The sequence below is a fragment of the Globicephala melas genome, chromosome 16, assembly GCF_963455315.2.
Source record: "Globicephala melas chromosome 16, mGloMel1.2, whole genome shotgun sequence".
Classification (NCBI taxonomy): Eukaryota; Metazoa; Chordata; class Mammalia; order Artiodactyla; family Delphinidae; genus Globicephala; species Globicephala melas.
In genome coordinates this window covers 71,664,184-71,688,660 of record NC_083329.1, presented here as the reverse complement: position 1 = coordinate 71,688,660, position 24,477 = coordinate 71,664,184, and the positions used below count along the sequence as shown (strand labels likewise).

The window sequence follows — 24,477 nt, the reverse complement described above, 5'->3', positions numbered from 1 at the left end:
AACACTAAGCTTAAATGATATCTCCTGGTTTTAGAAAAATGAACTGTAGTCTTAAAACCTTTAAACCATTTGCATAGCTTTTTAAAAATATTAGCTGTGTTTTCCTCTAATATGTTTTCAATTGCTGTCTTTTTTATTTGAAAGAGCCCCCTTCCGCCTTTTTTTAGCGTTATGCTTCTGCCTTGAAGTAAATTAAAACAATAAAGGATGCAATCTAATGTTGAAAAATCTCTTGCCCCCCAAGCAGCAGTTGTCGCAGAATATCAATCTGAGCAAAGGTAAGGTTCTCATTGGCTTAGAGGAAAATACTCATATACAGACAGATGGCCCAACACCGTCAATATCTGATTAGGTATTTCCTATAAGAATACAGATTCAACTAGTAAGGAAATCTATAAAAAGCTCTCAATTTGAAAAGGCCTTTTCCTCTCAAGAGCCATACCCTGAGGAATAAGCTGTCGTTACCAGAACTCAAGCGAGGTCCCTGGGTTATGCTAACCCACTGGGAAAATGTCAAGCCATCCTGAGCTCTAACTCTGCCAAAGACTCACAGTTTTCATTGTCCCCCAAAGACAGACCTGGAACACATGGCTCTGCTGCCTGCTTTGCTCTGCCATCTCTCGGGCGACAGGCAATCTAGGGGCAGGGCATGGAGTTTCTGAACAGAATACTGGAAATAGAAAATCTGGTTCTTCCTTGGAACAAAGACACCACCAATACAAAGAAAAACACAGAGAAAAATACAGAAACAACCCCCGCCAAAGCAATTATGAGATGAGAATTAAGATGGGCAAGGAGAAGGGGGGCAGAGCAGGGAAAGAGAACTTGAGGAACTAACAGCCATAGAGTTTGCCTCATAACAGGTTGCCTGAGAAAAATTCAGAAACCGTTTCTGTTTTAAATAGACACCATGTATATTCAAGCCATGTGGCCCCAGGAGGACTGGAACCAACACCCTGAATCCACCTGCCTATTTTATTTTATTATTTTCTGCATTTTGCCGCGCCTTACAGCATGCGGGATCTTAGTTCCCTGACCAGGGATCCAACCGTGCCCCCGTCAGTGGAAGCACGGCGTCCTAACCACTGGACCGCCAGGGAATTCCCTCCACCTGCCTATTTTAAAGCTGTAGCCCATGATACCATAAACAAAAACCCTAAAAGGAAGCCTGGTTTAGGCTGACCCAGGACCTATCAAAAGAACTAAACTCCGGTTTCATCTCTGAGTAGCATCTTCAACGTGGGCATAAAATTCAAGCCATGATTTTAAATTTCTTACCAAAGGTCTTAACACTTTATGAACCATTTTTAATCTTTCAATTAGGTCAGAGATCCTGAGCTAGAACAAAAGTCATTCAACCTAAGAAGTAAATAGTCAAGCAAATTCTATTAATGTGTTTGAAAAAAATTCACGTGTTTGCCTTCAAAATATCTAAAGCAAAATGCTTAAGTAGATTAAAATTTGTTTCCAAAATCAGAATTTTCTGTAAATATACTTCTTATAAAGTCAATCTCAAAGACTACGGAAGAGTTTTGGAACTCTTACCCGTGCAATATACTTTTAACATTAACAACAAAAAACCTTATAGAATGGAAATTATGTTATATAACCGATGATCCACTGGCAGCACATTTTCAATGGAATTAGGGTTATATAAATAAAGATTTGTTCCTTAGGATTCAGCATGAAAAATATATTAACATAAGTGAAAAAGCTATAAGCAAAAATACAACTACAAACCTGTAAAATTCTAAGTACTCAAACATGAGCATTTTTTGACTGTATCCACTCACATATGGAGTCCCAAAGCCAATTTCCAGACCATTAAAAAGCACAAGTATAGCATTAAGTTGATCTAAAAACAGGCAAGCCTTAAGCATCAGTGAATTACCAATAATTGTTGTCTTTCTCATAATTTACAAAAGCTTTCTGGAGCCACTTCAGTAAACCAGGCTTCTTATATCGGAGATTCAAGCACTCTTCACTGAATGGCTTTTCTTCTGGGCAAAAATTCTCTCCAGCAGGTGAAGGCACCACTGCAGGTGCACATGGATGAGTCAGGCCACCCACTCAGCACACAGCAGGTGTGCCAAATCCCAGGCTGGGCAAAGTGTGTTTGCAAGTGTGTCTGGGCTTCTTGTCAATCCAGCCAGTGCCAAATGAGGCATGCCTTCCAGCCACCAGCCCCGGGACCCACCCTTCTCAGTGCAACTTGAGGATAAACCCAAGATGCCCCCACCTCTGTTTTCAGTAATCATTCTTTCTGTGTACCACCCACAGTTCTGCAACCAACGTGCCTGGTTTATTGACAACCACCAAGGACTAGGGCCACTTGCACTGGACCAAGTAAAGCCCACCATAGGACAGTGACCACATTAAGTCATTGGACTGTCATAAACAATTACAGTAAATCCCCTACACACGAACCTTCAAGTTGCAAGCTTTCAAAGATGCGAACGTGCGTTCGACACATCCAATCACGTAAGTTAGTTCACGTGTCTGGCGTACATTGTCATGTACGCGCATCCTCTGCGATTGGTTGTGCTTTTGTGTACTTTATTGTAAGTACTGTATAGAGTACAGTAGTACAGTATCTTTATTTCAAGTCCAGGATGTCCGGAAGCAAGTGTAAAAGCAGCAGTGATAGGGCTTCCCTGGTGGCGTAGTGGTTGAGAGTCCACTTGCCGATGCAGGGGACAAGGGTTCATGCCCCAGTCCAGGAAGATCCCACATGCCGCGGAGCGGCTGGGCCTGTAAGCCATGGCCGCTGAGCCTGCGCGTCCGGAGCCTGTGCTCCGCAACAGGAGAGGCCACAACAGTGAGAGGCCCGCGTACCGCAAAAAAAAAAAAGCAGCAGTGATACAGCTAGTACTACTGTACTTTTCAAGGTACTGAAGTGTAAGATTAAAAATGTTTTCTTTTTTGTGTTTGTTTTTTATGCATTAATATTATTTGTGTGACAGTACTATATAGATGATTGTGTTAGTTGGGTACCTAGGTTAACTCTGTTGGACTAATGAACAAATTGGACTTACAGACGCGCTCTCGGAACAGAACTCGTTTGCATGTAGAGGACCTACTGTATCATGCAGTTAACATGGCCTTTGAGAAAAAAGTTCAGAACTCTCTCACAACACTGAGTCTCTTAACCAACTCTAAACCGTTCTGCTGAGCAGAAAGCCTGCCTCCCACCTCAAACTCAGTGCCTCACCACTAAATGCCTCCTGGGCCCACACTTATGCCCACCTCCTTCCTCCTTCTGTCACTGGTACTATTATTCTCATTCAACACACACCTCATCAGTTACCAAATGGCATTAAGTCAGCCCCCAGAACAGCTGTCAAATATACCCTGTGCTTTCTGTGCTCTAGTTCAAGTCTTTTATTCCTTTTCACCGGGCCACCGCCAAAGCCTCCTAATGGATGCCCCCAGGTCCAGTGTAGATCATGCTAGACTAAACTAATAGAGTTTTCTATGCATTCAACAGCCTGCTCAAAACCTTGCAATGGCTCCCTACTACCTGCAGAGTAAGTCCAAACTCACTGGTATGACGTTCAACTCCTCCCATGATCCACTCCCCATGCAAGTTTCCCATGGTTTCCTCTTGCTACTTTCACACTCAACCCAAGTGACAGTCTAAGGTTTATAAACGTTAATGCCTTCAGGGTCCAGGCATCTGGCAAACAAAGAATGATGGGTCTCAGCACAGAGAGTGGTACTAACTGCAGTTAGAGGCACAGCTCGTGTCCTCTTCTAAAGACTCTTTCCCTGAAAAAACACATTTTACAAAATGAAGCCTATGGGCTTCCCTGGTGGCGCAGTGGTTGAGAGTCCGCCTGCCGATGCAGGAGACACGGGTTCGTGCCCTGGTCCGGGAAGATCCCACATGCCGCGGAGCGGCTGCGCCCGTGAGCCATGGCCGTTAAGCCTGCGCGTCCGGAGCCTGTGCTCCGCAACAGGAGAGGCCACAACAGTGAGAGGCCCGCGTACCGCAAAAAAAAAAAAAAAAAGAAGCCTATGATCCCAGGCAAACGTGTCTACAGACCACTCCAGCCCAGGGGCTTCCAGACCACGAGCCCCGCTGGTCACACAGGACTATGCTAACACGAGCTGCTGCACCCTGAGCCCACAGCCCTGGTCACACTGCCCTCTGACTAGGGTACCTGGACCCCTCCCTCCAACTTTCTGAAACTCCCACAGCTCCTTCCCATACGCCCTCAGCATCACGTATACTCCCCGCTCTTCAGGCTGGGATGAGCGCAGTGTGCTTCCGGTGCATCTCCACATCTTGTTCATGGTGTTTTCATATCCTTTCTATGAGTTACATTCATGGTGGTTTCATATCCTTTCTCTGAGTTACTTCAAAAAGCAGCTAATACTTCAAGGCACTAGTTACTATGGAGCAAGCACTTTATGCACATCAATGCACTTACTATTTCTAACTCTGTGGTAGATACTACCATCTGCATTTTGCACATTATGAAGCCACAGCTTCGAGAAATGAGGTAAGCTGCCCAGAGTCACAGAGCTGCTAACAGGTAGATCCTGGCTTAAAATACAGGCTTCTGGCTTCAAAGCCTTTATTCTTATCCCTGACGTGTGCTGCCACCCTTGAGCACCTGGGTGCACTCTCAATCACCCTGACAGCACTGTGAGCTCTATGAACAGCAGTGACCAGGATTTGCTCAACTCTACCCTAGAGCATCTAGAAAAATGTCTTATCTATGCAAATACTGACTGGATGAATGGTAATGAATGACCTCCCTTCCTACAGACTCTTTCCCCCTAGATTAAGCCTCCGGATGAGCAAAATAACCAGGCAAGTAGAAAGGATACCACTGGCGTATATTAATATATATATATATGGCCCCAAATCAAGAAATATAACATCGCCAGCACCCCAAAGCCCAGTGCATCCCTTCCAGATCACATCCTCTATCCCCTAGAGGTAAATGCTCTCCTGATTCTTATCGTATTCACTTCTTTGCACCTTTTATCTTAAAAGATTTTACTATTATTTCTAAGCATTAGTTTTTGCTTGATTTTATATTCTTTTTTGTCTAGCACCTTCTGCTAAATGAAATTGTGACTTCACTCACCCCTGTTATTGAGTATAGCTGAGGTGTGTATTTTTATTGCCTGATAATATCCCATTGGATGAGTATATCAAAATTTATCCACTCTACAGATGATGGGTATTTAGGTCATTTCTAGTTTTTCACTATTATGAACAAATGTCACAAAGAACATTCTTCTACACATCTGGTGCACACGTGCAAACATTATAAGATATACCTAGGGGTGGAAGTGCTGGGTTAAAGACAATGAATATTTCCAACTTCATTAGGTAATGCCAAATTATTTTTAAATGGTTGAAACTATTTCCATTCTCTGACGGTATGCATGGGGATTCTCTAGTAATATCTTTCTTTCTGTGGTTGATTTCACCTTTCCTGATTACTAATTGGGTTGTGTACCCTTCCATATGGTTACTGGCCGTTTAGCTACCTGTTTATATGAAGAACCAGCTCAAGTCTCTAGCCATTTCTCTTTGGGGTTGTCTGTTTTTCTGCTGATTTGTAGTTTTGTGTTGGTTACATATGTCGATAATACCTTCCTCCACTCTGTGGCTCGTCCTTGCAGTCTCTCTACGTGATCTCCTGTGTCTTTGGTCTTCTTCTCCAGGCATTAATTAATTAATAACAACACTCCCAAATTTATATCTTTAGCCCAGACTTCTCTTGTTGAGAGAGCCTGCCTATTTGTTACTTACATTTGGATGTCTAGACATCTCAACTGCACTTCTGACCTTGCCACTCCAAGTCTACTCCACTTGCCATCTTTTCCACCTTAAATGGTGGGAAAGAACTCTGTTCTTCCAGTCATGGAGGCCAAAACCAAAGTCTTCCATGATCCTGTCTTTGACTCACACCCACTTCTAATCTCTCCTAAAGTCCTGTAAGGATAGTCCCTCAAAATGCACCCAAAATTCAATAAAATTTTATTTGTAGGTGAAACCTGTGGCCTAGGGTGATGGTACCTTCCTCCAGAAAATTCCATTTTCTTCTGCCAGGCACCAGAGGTCTGGGTCTACCTTAAGCCTAAACCAAAGCTAGCTCTCTAGCTCACCCAGATGATGCAAAACTGGTTCACTCTGGTCCTGAGGGTGTAGCTCTTCGTGATTCCAGCTTAAAGTGGGGGTGACTTTTCTTTGTCCTCACCTGTGGCCAGCCCCATGTTCTGACTTCTGTAACCCCAGCTCCACACAACTGTCAAAAGCACAATTCAGTTTCTTGGCTGTTCTGTAACGAATAAATAGCAAATGTGTTCAGGACAAAAGGAGGCTTGGGTGCTGGGTCTCCTTCTCAGTTCCTACCCCCCCAGATCTCCAACAGTTCTTCATGATCTTGTTAGTTCTTTCGTTTATCCTCGGTGAGGTTTGCCTGAACTGTCGAACCTGTCATTTTCTAAAGGGAAAGGCATATATAACTTTTGCAAGGGAAAAAAATAGGTAGGTCCTTCCAGAAAATTAATTATTTTTTAAATGTTGCTTTCTTGTGAGCATCCTCAACACCAAGGACAAGCTCTCACCTCTGAGTGGAGGGCTCCAGTACATGGGGCTTCCCGTCCACTCACAATACCTAAGGGGCTAAGTCTGAGTTTCCTAGATTCCCAGTAGCATCATGCTGCTTAAAGCATTAACACCTTTAGGGCTTCCCTGGTGGCGCAGTGGTTGAGAGTCCGCCTGCCGATGCAGGGGACACGGGTTCGTGCCCCGGTCCGGGAGGATCCCACATGCCGCGGAGCGGCTGGGCCCGTGAGCCATGGCCGCTGGGCCTGCGCGTCCGGAGCCTGTGCTCCACAACTGGAGAGGCCACAACAGTGAGAGGCCCGCGTACCGCAAAAAAAAAAAAAAAAGCATTAACACCTTTAAAGAAATCTGGTTAGGAGGGAGGTTTAAAAAAGATGCTCCACAAATAAGATAAAGAAGTCCTTTAGGCTCTAGAGTTAACCTGCAAAAAAAAATCCATTTTGTAAAAACTAGCCTTTTCTTCTTTGAGGAATAGAGAGTATTTAGCCCAAAGAAAGAATTCATTCTAAGCTGAGACCTTACTGTAAATTAAAATAAAAAGCCCCATCTTTCTTATCCAGTTAATGAATAAAGAGGAAAAAGGAAAGAAAGATAATTAGCAGGAGGATATAACTCTGTATTTTAAGGTAACTACTAACTGGGCTGAGTGTAAACTGTTTTGAAAACGAAAAAAAAATTTACCCAATAAATGCAAAACGTTGCAACATTTATAATTGTAGTTTTGAAATCATTTGAAAAGTGTTTCCAGTGATAGCTCAAGTCCATTTACAGTGGAGCCAAGTATCCTTCAAACACCAAGATTCACCTTTTCAATTAGAAATAGCAATGCTTACCCCTATCCTGGTGAAGAAAGCAACCTCTCACTCCAGCTTCACCTTATTATTTATTTGTTTATTTTTAATTTATTTACTTTTGGCTGCTTTGGGTCTTTGTTGCTGCGCGGGGGCTTTCTCTAGTTGCGGTAAGCGGGGCCAACTCTTTGTTGCGGTGCGCGGGCTTCTCATTGCGGTGGCTTCTCTCATTGCGGAGCACGGGCTCTAGGCACACAGGCTTCAGTAGTTGTGGCTCGCAGGCTCTAGAGCGCAGGCCCAGTAGTCGTGGCTCACGGGCTTAGCTGCTCCACGGCATGTGGGATCTTCCCGGACCAGGGATGTGAACCCGTGTCCCCTGCGTTGGCAGGCGGATTCTTAACCACTGCGCCACCAGGGAAGCCCACCTCATTATCTTTAATTTCCTTTTCCTTCTACCTTTATTTCCTACCCGCGCTTTCCTGTATTTCGTCAAAGAAGTCAGCCTGGGAGGCGTCTAAGCCCTTGCCCTTGCCCTTGCCCTTGCCCTTACACTTTGGGGAGGCTGGCACATTAACTCCGGCCGTAATGACAACACACATGCACACACTTTGAAAAAAACTCAGTGATTTCTGAAGACTAAAGAACTGCATCAAATTTAGTGTATTTTCTAATCACAGTGCAAATTATGTTAGACTGAGAGATTTCTGGCATGCTGCTAACAGGAAAGTTTGAGCTTATAATTTGCCCTCTGGTGGTTGCAGCATTTAAAATGCAATGAAAACATCCCAGAAGCCTTTTGCAGATGCATTGGGAACACAATGTATACGCCCCTTGCTCCGTGAAAAGAAACAAAGAACACACAAAGCTGAGGTTCAGATAATTTGGAACGAAAAACAACAACAACCAGAAAACCCAGCTTTGCCCCAAATGTTCTGTTAGCTATTAGGTGATGGCCAATTTTCCTGCTCAGCCTTAATAGCCCTGAAAAACTAAAAGCCAAGAGGGCCACTGGCCGAGCCAGCTTAATGAAGAACATATTTCAAGGTCTCTTCCCCCCTGCCATCAGGGAACAAGTTTTCACCTGAATGGATGCAACGGCAGTGTTAGCCTCGGTGCCTTTAAAATGAACTAAACAGAGTTCCATACATATTTATCACCCTGACATGTGATTTTGCTGCCTGAACAAACAAAATCACTGCACTGCCGTCTTAGTGACTTGGAGAACTTGAAGTAAAAAAAGGGAGCCTCACGGATGGACCTAGAGTCTGTCATACAGAGTGAAGTAAGTCAGAAAGAGAAAAACAAATACCGTATGCTAACACATATATATGGAATCTTAAAAAACAGTACTGATGAACCTAGTGGCCGGACAGGAATAAAGACACAGACGTAGAGAATGGACTTGAGGACACAGGGGAAGCTGCGATGAAGTGAGAGAGTAGCACTGATAATATACACACTACCAAATGTAAAATAGATGGCTAGTGGGAAGCAGCCGCAGAGCACAGGGAGATAAGCTCGGTGCTTTGTGACAACACAGAGTGGGGGGACAGGGAGGGTGGGAGGGAGATACAAGAGGGAGGAGATATGGGGATATATGTATACATATAGCTGATTCACTTTGTTATAAAGCAGAAACTAACACACCATTGTAAAGCAATTATACTCCAATAAAGATATTTAAAAAAAAAAGGCAGCTTCAGATTCTGGTGTACAGGCTTGAGAAGGGAACTGGGGGTCTACACTCACTTCTAATGCCTGAGGACACTCCAGCTGCCCAGAGACACAGCCTCGCAGGGGCTAGGGAAATGCACGCTGCAGAAAAATCCTGCATCCATTCACTTGGTATTGGAAGAAGAAACTACTTCTCCAGACTGAGGGGAGGAGAGGGAGACGGAAAATGAAGGTAAGCCTTTGCCTAGATGAAGAGGCAGATTTGGGGACTTACTGAAATCCTTCCTCTCAGTTTCACTCCGAACTGCTCGGCAATACATCATTTGGTACTGGCAGCTTCAGCAGTGGTTTTTGCCCACAACTTCCTTCCTTCCCTCCATATATCATCTTTCCATAGATGCTTTAATTCCAGGAGGCATTTTCACCTCAGGGAGCAAGTCAATAATGGTAAAAATAAGCCATGCCACTTAACAAGAAATCCAGGAAACCTTTGTTCGTAAGTGCTTTCAACCATCAATAAGAATGTGCCTCCCCCATAAGAAAATGAGTACAATAATTTCTATTATAGTCATAGTGGCATTATTTTCTGAGGACCAGATCCAATTTCAAGTGTGAATCAAAAGAACAAAACTACAAACCTATCTGTTATTTTAAGGTCTAAAATTTGAATATTGGATTATAGGGAAAAGATTCAGAGATACATATAATACCTCGTACTCTTATCTCACTCCTGTTCCAGCCTTTTAAAAAAAAGATAAAAAAAAATATTCATTACCTTTTGGCAGTGGTATTGGTTGAGAAGAGTGTAGGCCACAACTGAACAGGGCTTCCCAAGAGCAGGAAGTGAACCTGATGCCTTGGGCTTACAAAAAACTGAGGAGAAAATCCACGAGTGCTAAAACCACTGTCACTCTCAGCAACAACAGATCTTCCACTTGGCACTGGTGATGGGGTGGTTAACAGGCGGCGGAATTAAGGATTTTTTTTTCTAAGTTTTAAGACTGAGGGGCCAATGGAATGAATCATATCAAGAGTGACAAGACAGTTAAGCCAATCATTAGAGCATTCTGTTTATGCTAGCTCGTAATGATTTGGGCAGTCCAGAATCTTCCATCACTGCAAAATGAGCCCTGACTTTGCAAGGAGCTCCCGTGCATTGCTGTCCATGACAAACAGATGCAACTATGATAGTGAAACCAAGTAGGACCCTTCAGGGCCTTACCAGGCAGAGATCTCCATCCTACCCCCGTCCCTGCTGGAACCCCTGCCTCTTGGTTTGTAGCAAAGCTTTAGCCTCCTTGGCCTTCTCTGAGTTCCAAAGAGCAAATTTAATCAGAGAAGTGAGAAAACAGTCAAGCAAGACAGAATAATAATAGTTTAGCCATAAAACAAAGTCAAGGATCTTTAGTTCCTCTTCAAGGGCTATAAATAATATCCTAAGCCATATCCTTGAGTTGTTTTGCAGATACTAAAACCCCCACCAGGTAGAAGAAGTTAGCTGCCTGCTGACCACCAGCACACATAGACCCCAGACCAGTTGGAACCTGAAGGTTGATGACTGAGATTCCTGAAACATCACCATTACCTCGCCATCAACCAACCAGAGAATTGTGCACGAGCTGATCATGCACCTTGTAACCCTCTCCCCTCACATCGTCTTTAAAAACTCTTCCCTAAAAGCCATTGGGGAGTTCAGGTCTTTTGAGCACAAGCTGCCTGTTCTCCTTGCTTGGTGCCCTGCAATAAACGCTGTACTTTCCTTCACCACAACCCGGTACCAGTGGACTAGCTTTTTTGCGCATCAGGTAAGCAGACTAAAGTTTGGTTCAGTAGCAACTGCAGGACTGTGAGCTCTAGAAGTCAGTGACACAGAAGGAGGTTTCAAAAGGTAAGGACAAAACAGGCATCAGAATTTTTAAATTTCCTTTTCAGGAAGTAAGATATTTTCCGATTGCAAAAGTAATGCACATTGCTTTCTATAAAATGAGAAGGAAAGGAGCATAAGAAAATTAACATGGGGGGGTGGTGGTGGTGGGATGAACTGGGAGATTGGGATTGACACCTATACACTAATATGTATAAAATAGATAACTAATAAAAACCTGCTGTATAAAAAAAGTTTTATAGACCAAAAATAAAGAAAATTAACATAACCTATAAGCTCAGCACCCAAGTATAATTACAGCTAACATTTCAGAGAATAGTCTTTCAGACTTTTTTTCTAACATAAGTATTATATATCAAATTCTTCTGAAGAGTTTGCTCATAAAACATTTCTTATAAATTTTAATTACAAATTATGATTAAACTAAAACCTCTCTTCAAGGCATTCCAGGGCTGAATTTAGTTCTAAAGTAGGCTTGGCATTAGACTAGAAGGCTCTTTTTCAGACTTTTCACCAATCAGGTCAATCAATCCCATGGTCTGGGCTCAGAAGTATGCAGATCTTTCAGACGAGAGTGTTCACAAAATCAAAGTAACTATCTTGCAGATATATACAAAAACAAGGGAGGAAAGCTGCATGCTTTTGTCTGTGTGTGTGTTTTTTGTTTGTTTCAGACGGGCTTAACATATTTGGAGACATTGAAGCTATCTTCCAAACTCGACCTTCTAAAAGGGCAAAGGGATTTCCACTCATCTACACTTAAATAAACTTGATTCAGTTTTTAAAGGTATTAGATACCACCTCTATCATAGCAGATGGGAAGGGAGGTATCTCCTCTAAAGTAATAATCTCGTTTTGTTCTCAGGACCAAAGAATTCCTTTGAAATGCACATAAAGGCACTGCTCAATCACTATCGGAGACAATAGCCATAGAACAAATGACAAAACCAAAATTGTTTCATAAACAGCCTCTAAGCAGCCTTTGGGTGAAAAATGCTAAACACTTCCCTGGTGAACAGGTCAATTTACTTCTTTGTCCATCAGTGTCACCTGCAACACAGGTTCTCTTAGTAGGCTATCATAACAAGGTCTTATCCAGAAGCAAGCATCCTAGAGAGTCTTTTTTTTTTCCCCCCTCGGTACACGGGTCTCTCACTGCCATGGCCTCTCCCATTGCAGAGCACAGGGCTCCAGACGCGCAGGCTCAGCGGCCATGGCTCACGGGCCCAGCCGCTCTGCAGCATGTGGGATCTTCCCGGACCGGGGCACGAACCCACGTCCCCTGCATCGGCAGGCGGACTCTCAACCACTGCGCCACCAGGGAAGCCCCCTAGAGAGTCTTAATGAAGTAATTACACCGTTGGAAACTGATACCAATTACTCTAAAAATCTTCCATATGGAGATGAGTTCTACCATACTGGGTGGCAGAAGATGTGAGCCTTCAACAAAGGACTGGCTGGAATCCTTCAGGAAAGCCTGGGGGATGTGTACAGTAGGCCTGCAGCTCTTCTTCCCTGCATCTATACAAGATCCTTCCAACTGGCCAACGGTGAGAGGGATTCTCGGGTATTTACCACAAAATGGCATGCTGTGATATCTGGTGTCTAAAGTGAGAGATCACCTACCATGCCACATAACAGACATAGCTCCAGAACTTGCCAGAGACCTCAACCTCAAACTACCTGCCAACCGTGTCCTTTCAAAAGGAAGAACCAGGTGTGGGGAATGAGGAGTTCTTTTTTAATGGGTTCAGAGTTTCAGTTTGAAAAAGTTCTGGGGATGGATGGTGGTGATCGTTGCACAGCAATGTGAATGTACAATCCTTAATGCCACTGAATTATACACTCAAAAATGGTTGAGAAGGCAAATTTTGTTCTGTTTGTTTATGTTATTTATATTTTACTACAAAAACAAAAAATATATATGGCTTAAGAACCAAGCTGAGATTCATGAGAGACTGTCTCAGAGACATGCTGACCATCCATTTGTCCAGATTCGACAGGTGAGGCCACTGACGAGCTACAGACCCACCTAGAGCTCCCGAAACAATAGACTCACACCCTCGTACCAGACACTTTGCTTTGACTGAGGGCAAACATAAGACCCGGCCATGTGAAGACAAGCGCTCCACATGACAGACTACTTTGCGCAAGAACAGTTTCTTGTGTTGTTCAGTTTGTTTATTATTCAGTACCTTTAGAAAGATCCATGCCCCTCAAAAAAATTTAAGTTTTTAATATATGAAAATTTTTTTCTCTTGACCAAGTAAAACTAGTTCTTTTAATGTAAGAATTGTGAAAAAAATCACTATGTTTTTCCAAGTTATAGTTTTATTTATAGGATGCTCAGAGCTTAAATTTTAAGTTCAAACCTCCTTATGCCAAGTACATTTCTATAACTAACCTCCTTTTCGCTGCACGTGTCTCTTGTGCTTTCACTCTATTCAGCAGCTTATTTTAAGGGACATCCATGTCCTTGGAAAGTAGGTGGGTCATGATAATAAGTGAATGAGCGATTAGTGATAAACGACACGCTACAGACCACTCACGATGAAAATAAGTCTTTCCAGAGAAAAGGAGTATAATCTGGCTAGGTTTTGACTGCTTTATAATGTACTTTAATCAGACTCCAAATACCAACGACTATGCAAGTTGAAAACCAAAAAATGTTTCTTAAAGTGTTAAAAATTAGGACACCTGATTACACACTAAACTCAGAAGAGCAGACGATAATCGATCGCATCCTTCTATTTCTAGAAGCAACATGCAGAATAATTCGTCTAATGCCGCCAAGGTGAGGTAGAGTCAAAGGTCAAACTAACCTTCTTCCTCGTTTTTTGTCTAAATCAGAATACAGTTTCAATGCAGAAATTTCACCATAAATCTCTGCTAGACAATAATGCCTGGGTACCTCTATCCTTCACATTCCATCAGCTACCACATAAACCAAATTTTGTACGAGACTGCAATGGTATCTTTATTCAGTAATTAGGTAGGAAAATGAGAAGAAAAGAAAGATGGGATAAAAGTTGCCTGGACCATTGCATGGTCTTAACACTAAGGTTTCTGGTCTTCTCTTCTAATATTTTATATGTTAGAAGGTAAGAGAAGAATTTAGGAAGTTTTTTAAAAGTCCCAAATATCCTTGTGTTGTAATCTCACTAAAATATGTATTTCAATCAAATTAATGAGTGAAATTGTTAGTAATACCAGTGAACAGAAAATACAAGGGAGTGTTCCTACCTTTTACAGCCATCTGACAAAATGGTAATTGTGGTCCTCCTCGGAAAATTTTATACCTGCCCACTCTTTTGGACACGCTTTGTTAAATAATGAAAACTCAGTGTCCTACTTATTCTCAAGTTCACATTAAATACACCGTAAAATATTTGCCCTCAACAAATTCTACTTTTGTACTTTACTAGTAAGCTTGGAGGAAAACCAAACCAAACAGGAAGGGGAGGAGGAGAATCTCTGAACTAGAAACATCAAAACTTCTATATGTTTTGTGTGTTGTCTTCTACACACCATTGGCGATAAATGTTAAGTTTCAACATTTGTTATTTGCTCAGTAACATATTACTCACCCGTGTGAACACGATTGTGTAAAATTTTAACTATCACAGATACGTATCTTTTTCTCCCCCCAAACTGACATTTCCCTTTGTGTCCTCATATATTCGTGCAAAAGACCCACTTCTGCTTGCCAAAAATGTTTATGTATTCATTACAGATTCAACATTACAGGAAAAGAAATCTCATATTTGGTGTTAATCCTCATAATTCCCAAACACTGCATACAGCATTTACTCCTGCGCTAAGACCTCAGGCTTATCAGCAGTTTCTTGAAATGCTCAGGGTATAAAATATCTTACCTTACCTAAGCAGAAGCACAGTCTTGAGTATTATACTGCTGCCATCTTTACTAGGTATTTTTAATCTCTAAAGAATTTTAGCTACAACCTCATCAGCGAACGTTTCAAGCAAAGTGCTGTATCAAAGTCATTTATTTCCTAGAGAAGAAAACAGGCAGGGAAGATGAGAGGGGAGAAAAGGTAATTTACCTGCATCAATTTTCTCGAGAGCTCATTAGTGAGGAACTCTTCTTCCTTCTCATAATTTACAGCAAGGGTTTCTTTCTCCTTCTGCAAAGCCTGAATTTTCTTGAATAAAGTGTTACTGATGAATTCTTCTTCCTGCTCAGCCCGGGCTTGCTGTTAAAATAAAAAAGAGAACAAAAAAATATGTTAAGGAAACAGGAATTTACTAATTGAAATATAGTCCTTATTTCCAGAGAGGGCACCCATTTTAATTAGAGCTCTATTTTTAACTGTGAACCAATATACCCCAAGAAGCACAAAACAGAGGAACTCAGTAGCAGCCATAAAAGTAAATGTTACCCCAAAGGGCCTCCCTGTGTTATGCATGGCCCCTCTTCTTAAAGAGATATTCCAAAGAAATTAACAAAGGTTGTTTTGCAAGTTTTAGAAGCCATCCCACGTCAATCACCAGACTACAGAAAGCTTCTTCTTGCATAGGGCAGACGGGTCCAGTACTGGGGTATATGCATCGATTCATGACAACTCTCTACAACTCTCCACATCCCAAAGGTTCAGAGGTAAAATATCTAGGCAACATTTTTACTGAAGCAGAGAAGTACCTCTCGCTTAAAAGTGAAACCGCAAAATCATGTCATCTCTCTAAGATGTTACTGAAAGGGTTTCAGTATGCAATTTAAAAAGCAATACAGATAGACATAGATTAATTTACATGTTTGTTGAATAGTTGCTGGAAGGCTAAAAAGTAGTTAACTGCAAAGCAGCAAGAATCCAGGGAGTGAAGGGTAAGGACGGATGAGAGTGTCATTTTTCACTTATTTATTTCCCTACTGGGAATTTTCTGGAGGTGAGGGCACGGACAGGCATTACTGAGCATTAAAAACAGAAGAAAAGGGGGTCAGGCATAATTCCATGGAGATGAAAATATTTTTCTGCAGATCCCTTCCACCACCTATGTTCTAACAGAATAAACAGAAAAACCAGCCATCCTTGAAGGAAATTAATCTTTTCAGAAAAAGGGTACTTCTTTCAAATGGACTCAACTCTATTCAAAGTACTTTTTAAACTGCAACATTTTGATGTGTTAATCCCCAATAATGCATTCCTGATTCATCTGCCAAGTCCAGGAAGGGAGAACTGCATCAATTCCAAGCCTCCAGTACCTGTCACTTATAATAATACAAGAGAGCTAGAGGGCAGGAGACAAAAGGGCACCTACATTAAACAGTTACCACCTTGTACTGTAAAAGGTCCGCCAACCACTCCCAACTCAGCTGGTTTGGATTTCTGTACATACGCACTGACTTCCCCGACACCCAGGGCCCCCTAGAGCCCTGATTTCTGGGGAGCCCATCCTCCCTGCTCCCCATGATAGCAGCAGAGAGAAGGATGCCAGGGCCTGAACTGCCTGCCAAGCAAATCTACCAAAGAAAGCCACGTGTATGTAGTACTTACACTGAAAAACAGAGCTACGTAGAAAATGGAAACTTCAGGAGGAGGTGTTGCAGTCCAGTTCTTTAAGACAGCATTTTGGGATAGGCCGGGAGATGTGAACAGCAAAGAACAGATCACTCAGCTAATAAGGATTTATGACCAGCCAAGCACATCCAGGTAGCAGGCCCTAGGTGCCCAGGCCCTTACACACTCCGTAATTCATTAGCACTTCTCAAGGTCATACTCCTTACTCCATGGTCAAGGGAACACTGCCCAGGACTGGCACTTCCCCCCTCCCCTTTAAATTAACCTCCAAGTCGGCTTCAAAACTCTCAGACCTCAAGATCTCATCCTAGTGCAATGGGCAGGAACCCAAAGCATTTCTTTCAGGCATATCTGACACACACATCCAAGCCTGCAATCTGTCTGAGCTACCTGTTTTTCTGGTTTTGACTGACAAAGTTCTATATGATTTGAATTCTGATTATTCTAAAAGCTACAGGACAAAAATGGTAGGGAGGGGAACTGTAATGCCTTTGCAGGTGACTGTGCACTTAGATTTCAAAAGGTTTGCCATAAATTCATTTTGTTATCAAGTCAGACTCAACTTCTTGCCTATTACCAGGCATTCCCTATGTTCAATGACTGGGAAATTTACCCACAGACAGTAACAGAGAACCAGACTCAGAGGCCCAGCAGATCACCTCCCCCTGTGCACAAGGACCCAGAAGTGAGAAGCTGAGAATAAGAGGCCAGGCCCTAAGGGCTTATTCATGAAACTTCCACCTCGGCCCCTCACCCTTCCCATATTTCATCCAATCATTAAGTTGCAGGGGTAACAGGTCTCAGTGTAATATAAAACAAAACTCTGTGATAGAAAATAGATTAGTAGTTGCCAGGGGCTGGGAGGGGTGGAGGTGGGAGAACGGGGAATGACTGCTTCTGAGTACAGGGATTCTTCTGGGGTGTCGAAAATGGTGTGGAATTAGACAGTGCTAACAGGGTTATGTAACCTGGTGAATATACTAAAAGTCAGCGAACTGTACACTTGAAAATGGTGAATTTTATGGTATGTGAATTATAACTAGATTAAGGGAAACAACTCTAATAATTAACAGGGCCCTGTATTTCACAGAGCATTGGGTTTCCTTTGCAATTCTTCCCAGGGAAAGTAGCAAATTTATTATAAAAAGGATCGGGAGGACTTCCCTGGTGGGCCAGTGGTTGAGACTCCGCGCTTCCACTGCAGGGGGCGTGGGTTCGATCCCTGGTCAGGGAACTAAGGTCCCACATACATGCCTTGCGGCCCGGCCAAAAAATTAAATAAATAAAATAAAAAGGATTCGGAGAGGGCGACGTTCGAGCTAGATCTGCTCTGAAAGTGCCTTCCAAAATGAGTGATGGTTGTGAGAGACTCGGGCTTTAGCCAACAAAATTCTTCACCACTTTAGAGTAGCCCCTTATTTCTAGGCAAAGCCCATTCATAGAAAACTCCACTCTCAGGACCCACCACCAGCGTGAGGAACTGATCTGTGGAAGCTAGTTAAAGCCTCTCTAGCTTAACAAGGGGTTAAGCAGGCCGGGCACAGATTTTGTTCAAGGCTTCCTTTTGCTAAGGTTTAGCACGGGGACTGTCACTCTGCCTCCCACTGTCATCCCAGAGAAAAACCACACATCTGAAGGGCAAGACTCCAGGCCCCGGAAACATAAAACCCCAGTTCACGCTTTTTCCAACCGGTCAGGGGGCACTGTTAGAAATTAACACGTAAACAAGGACAAAGACAAGGTGCCACATCCAATACAGCCCCAGAGAAAATTGGTTAAAAGACCAGCTCCAGGGGCTTCCCTGGTGGCGCAGTGGTTAAGGATCCGCCTGTCAATGCAGGGGACACGGGTTCAAGCCCTGATCTGGGAAAAGCCCACATGCCTCGGAGCCACGAAGCCCATGCGCCACAACTACTGAGCCTGCGCTCTAGAGCCTGCGAGCCACAACTACTGAAGCCCCCACGCCTAGAGCCTGTGCTTTGCAACAAGAGAAGCCACCGCAATGAGAAGCCCACACACCACAACGAAGAGTAGCCCCTGCTCACCGCAACTAGAGAAAGCCCAAGCGCACCAACGAAGATCCAATGCAGCCAAAATAAATTAAAAAATTAAATCTTTAAAAGACCAGCTCTAGTGTACTGACAACCAGAGTAGGCACCATGCATCACAGACAAGCAGGACGCACCCATCTGGAATTCTCCCTGCAGCCTTCTTCCCATTCTTTGTGTATTATCTTCTCAATCTTAACCTTAAATCCTGGCTTTTTCTTCCCCTAAACTCCAAAACAGGCCTTTTTATTTAGGCCATAAAACAAATTACCTTTGCAATTTATTTCCCCCAAGCCAAGAGCTAGGTAGACAAAGGCAAAACAGGCCATGTGCCATTTGCAAGGAACTAGGGGTCAGGCAGGTAGACAGAGCAAAGATAAAACAGGCTAACATGGAATCTCATCAGTTTTATCAATCTATTTCCCTTTTATCTGCAATGCTTTAAAATCAGCATACCTCAACAAATTCAAAAATAAAACTATATTTCCAAAGCTAAAATTTATTTTAAAATTTAAAATCAAGGTTTGCCTATAATTCCATAAACTCTCAAAAGAAAATGTGAAGCAAAAACTTAGGAACTCTTTGTTTTGCATACGTTTGTAGAGTTGAAGATTGGGAAAATCTGGGGGGAAATTTTTAAAAACCTGTGATTAGAGATATAGAGAACAAACTAGTGGTTACCAGTGGGGTGAGGGAAAGGGGGAAGGGGCGTTAGAGGAGTAGGGAAGTAACAGGTACAAACAAGTAGATATAAAATAAGCTACAAGGATATATTGTACAACATGGGGAATATAGCCAATATTTTATAATAACTATAAATGGAGTATAACTTTTTTAAATTGTGAGTTACTATATTGTACACCTGCAACTTATATAATATTACACAGTAACTACAGTTCAATTAAAAATATGATTATATTTTCATGTTCAATAAGGTTCTAACTGCTATGTTCAGAAGCAGAGTGAATGCTGGTATAACCTTATTCACTTATCGGTGTCTGCTACTTTGACCCTCACCCAGCAGGGATCACTCGATGTGTGATGTGAGGACTAGAGTACAAAGCAAGTCTCCATCACTCTTCCCCCATCCTCCAAGAGTCCAATTAAAAAAAAAAAAAAAAGGAAAGGGAGAGCACGGGAGAGACAGGAGCAATTTACCAAGTCCTCTGGGACACACACACACACACACACACACACACACACACACACACACACGCACATTTAGAAAAAATTCTTTTCTCTTTTTTTTTTTTTTTTTGCGGTACGCGGGCCTCTCACTGTTGTGGCCTCTCCCGTCGCGGAGCACAGGCTCCGGATGCGCAGGCTCAGCGGCCGCGGCCCACGGGCCCAGCCGCTCCGCGGCATGTGGAATCCTCCCGGACCGGGGCACGAACCCGTGTCCCCTGCATCGGCAGGCGGACTCTCAACCACTGCGCCACCAGGGAAGCCCCAAAATTCTTTTCTCTTGAGTCACCACGTATTGAGGCAACCATACTCTAGGTGGGCACAATTTTCTGATAAGGAAATCATTCTCACCCACTGCTCTCACGACTGGGGCACAGATTTGACAGGAGATTCCCATGTGCTTGTTTAGTGCTTCTGTTCTTTATCAGTGGTATTTTGGAGATCAAGGGTTAGTACAGAAAGGAGAATTCAAACTCTCTCAACAATAGCACTGCTGAAAATTCAAGTACCAAGACCAAAATTATATAAAATGATGCAACTCATCATCTGTCAAGAATTAAAAAAAAGGACAGTTTCCAAAGCAAAAAAATATAGGCACTATCTATTTCAGAGCAGGCATGGGTAAAGGATATAATCAAGAGAAAGTTCAAGTGCCTACCAAGATAACACATTTGCATTTGTTTTAAAAAATTACTTTTAAGTTGAATGCTGACTTGCTCTAATAACAAAAAATCATAATAAATAATAAGATACCTTGAAGCTCTAATGCTTAAGAATCCAGGCAGGCTCTATGTATTATTTTAATTATTTAAATTCCTTAAATTTAGGAACCTATTTAAATGTATTCTTCCAATTATTTAAATTTATTATCCTGTTGCTTAGTCACTTACAGTACAAATTTTCATTATCTTAACACATCAGTTTGAAAGAGCATCTGAAACCAAACTGTCAGGATAGCAGAAACCACCAGGGCAACCGAGTAACACTCGGTTCTTTTCTCTGCTGTCATATTTATTAGGTGCATCACTGCCCATATCAATTGTTCTGGGAGATGCTCGGCGTTCAGTAGAGCTCATGACTGATGGCTGGCACCTCTTATAGGACTCGCTTGAACACCGGTCATACCCATGGGTTTATCAACACAAACCACTATGTTGCAGTGGTCCTGCACTGGCTAACACTTTAAGTGCCAGTACTGCAGGGGTGGGTGACAAGTGATACATGTGACAGGCCCAAAGTGCACACCTACGTTTCTTCTATTAGAAGAACTAGGGAAATAAAACAGCAAAAATGTGACTTAAAAAAAAAAAAAAGAACTAGGGAGGTGATGTCAATTACATGCCTAAGTATTACAACTCTCTATTTAGTCTATGAAAGCATCAGGTAATTTTGTGCTTCCTTCACACTGCGTACCAGCCCGCAGTAAAAGCAATTATTAGCTGATGGACGAAGGCACTTATATTATTTATTTCCTTCCAGTATTGCCAGCAAATCACTAAGTACACAGGAGCCAGAGAAGAATCATGATTAGCCCTCACAACTGGGCTGTTCTGCCCCAGACACTACGCCCAGGCCACTGTTCCAGGACTGGAGGGCAAGAGCTCAAACGGCAACAAAGGGTGACTTTCAGGACAAGAAGAGAATCTTGATGTTAAAAAGGACCCTAAAGGTTACCGAGCTTCATCAAGCTGCAGTGCCTCTCAAACCAGCTTCAGTGAAAGACGGCGTCCTCACCACCGATCTGCAGGGGACAACACATCCCTCTGTGCATGTCCTATTAGACATGACCAGAACACAGCTCCACAGACATGCCTCGTCCCATGAATTCAACAACACCCAAACTGGTCCACGCCTGGCTCAGGAAGATAAGTCCACTGGTCACTCGCTTGGATACAGAGCAATGAGAAATTGCTAGAGAAGCTGCTAAATGTTTGCATGGATTATGGATTAAGAACTTATCTCCCGGTGACAAAGAGTACGGGTCCACAGGCCAAGCTCTGAATAACGTCACTGGCGGGGGCGGCTGCGCGTACACCATCAGACTCTGGGGTCAGGCTGCCTGGTTTGCAGGGTGCCTATGGCTACCTCCAGCTGTGTGGCCCTCAGGGAAGCCATGGGACCTCTCGGAGCCATTGCTTTCTCCTCTGTAAAGTGAAAATAACGGCACCTCCTTCCGGGTTGGTTATGAAGATAAAGTAACATAATTCACATCAAGAGCTTACGTAGTACCTCGCATGAGTAAGCACGCAAGAGATATTTACAACAAAGCTTGAGGAGGGGGCATGTAAGGGATGGTTCATGAGAAAACAGGGAAATCTTACAGAATCTCCATTTAGCTAAAAGGAGAAATGGACAGAATTATGACACATCCACGGGGGGGGGAACATAGCGGAACCATTTTGTACCGTCATATGTACCATATGTATGTACCGTCATAAAAAGATGTCTAGCAACAAATGGCCAAGTGAAATAGCGAAGGTAAAGGTGGAAGGGCCCCAGGTTGAGTTCCCAAACCAAAACCACACATCAGGGACACAAACCGCTATGCATCAGTTAACAGAAACTATCTGTTTACGATTCCACGCACAGACACGAACTACCCTATCCTCACGATAAGCAAAGGCTTCAGACATTCAAATTCTCATAAACTATACAATAATTTTATCTAAAACGTGCACAAGGAAACAAGAGGATCACAAATGTGAAAGACATCAATCGACTCAGCAAGGAAAAGGAAAAGATGTAACACACAACTAACTAAAGACTAGGATGAGTAACAGTAGAGAAAGAGGGAGGGAGCATATTTGAAGAGATGGTGGCTTCAACTCCACAAACATATGCAAATCTGAGAATATCCCGTAACTAATCTAATGAAAGACCTGAGGGAATTCCCTGGTGGTCCACTGGTTAGGCCTCGGTGCTTTCACTGCCAGGGCCTGAGTTCAATCACTGGTCGGGGAACTAAGATCCCAAAAGCCTCAGGGCGCAGCCAAAAATAAATAAATCAACGCAACTCCTCATCCTGTGTCCGTTTTTGCCAAATCTGCCAACCCTATCTGGCTTCCGAGTCTCTCGCCGTTACACCAACTTCAGCTTTGGGGGTATAGCACAATGCTCACACCCTTGCCCCTTCTTTAGCAACAGGCTGCTTGTTCAAGACAGTTTTCAAACAGGTTCTCTGGTATTTTCTCATTCTTCCTCTCAAAATTCTTTATCTCCTACTGCAACAGTCACCAGATCCACAGTATACTCCAACTGCTGTTAGGTCCCCACTCCAGTATAACTCCCAAACAACCCTTTCCCCAAAATGAATCACGCCCCCAAATCAGCGACCTTCTTTCCATTACAAAACAAAGCTGTGAGCACCTAGCAGCCCTTTCTTTGCTGAAGAAAGCAATCAGATTGCTTGCTAAATTATACTAAAATGTGAAAGACTTTCTTCCTAACCCTGATTTTTTTTTTTTTTTCCTGAGAAGACAGGAGGGCATAATAGAATCCCTGCCTGAGTATTTTCATTCAGAACAAGTTCGTTCTATCAGTTACCTACTGCTATGTAACAGGCCATACGTATTATTTGTCATTATTCTATAGGTTGATGGGTGGGTGACTCCTTGGTTGGTTTCATGGCGCTCACGCCCAAGGCTGCATTCAGCTGGAGGTTCAGCTGAGCTAGATGATCCAAGATCAAGGGGTAGGAAATAGATTCAAATAGACGCCATGTCTTAATGGGAGGAACAGTCAAATACTGTGCTGGTGATTTTCAAGTGACCACACTCAACCAGAATACTTCCCTTTTTCAAAGCTTCTTCCCTTCTTTCGAAGGCACAGATTTCCTAAAATCTCTCAAGGTTTTTTGGTAACGGATCAGAATGGGAAAGGAGCAACTCTAGAATTTGGTTCGTGTGTGCAGTCAGATCTAAGTGGGAGGACTACCTGCACCGGTAATGACCACCAAATTCAGTACAGTCAGAAGTTTTTTTCTTGTTAAGCTTACATGATATACTTGTTCTCTAAACTCCATTCCTTTCTTGCTGACAGCACTAGAGAATGTAGTCTCCTGGTGCAGTAATAACCCATTTTCCCAATTAAAAATACAGGAATGGGTCCTGCAGTACTATCATGGGTAATCTCAGATCTATCAGCAATAAGTAAAAAGAGATCAGACAAAAAATATCGGTGCCTGTCTCAAGCCACACAGATCTGTAAGAACAGGGCTCACAAACTAGACAGATGCAGAGATATATGGATAGAAATGCAAAGGGAGAAAGGACCACATCAGTGTTGTGTGTTTGTGATTCACATCACTGATTAACTTAAATCCATGATCTTCACGTTAATTTAAAAAATTTAACTGAAGGCTTTCCTTTTTTTTTTTTTTAACGTCTTTATTGGAGTATAGTTGCTTTGCAGTATTGTGTTAGTTGCTGCTGTATAACAAAGTGAATCAGCTATACGTATATATATCTCCCCATATCTCCTCCCTCTTGCATCTCTCTCCCACCCTCCCTATCCCACCCCTCTAGGTGGTCACAAAGCACCGAGCTGATCTCCCTGTGCTATGCGGCTGCTTCCCACTAGCTATCTACTTTACGTTAGGTAGTGTATATATGTCAATGCCACTCTCTCACTTCGTCTCTGCTTACCCTTCCCCCTCCTCGTGTCCTCAAGTCCATTCTCTACGTCTGCGTTGAAGGCTTTTCTTTTAATACATTTAAAGAGCTCCACGGGGCTTCCCTGGTGGCAAAGTGGTTAAGAATCCGCCTGC

The 24,477-nt window shown here is 42.8% G+C and overlaps 1 protein-coding gene across 2 annotated transcripts in view; it reads right to left on the bottom strand.

Annotated features, from left to right (window-relative positions):
* The window catches only part of CCDC6 (coiled-coil domain containing 6), a 111,698-nt gene that overhangs the window by 42,450 nt on the left and 44,771 nt on the right, over nucleotides 1-24,477 (bottom strand). For both annotated transcript variants that reach the window (XM_060286222.1, XM_030843916.3), the window contains exon 2: nucleotides 15,007-15,156. In XM_060286222.1, the coding sequence (XP_060142205.1) occupies nucleotides 15,007-15,156 (150 nt within the window). The remainder of the gene's footprint in view (nucleotides 1-15,006; nucleotides 15,157-24,477) is intronic.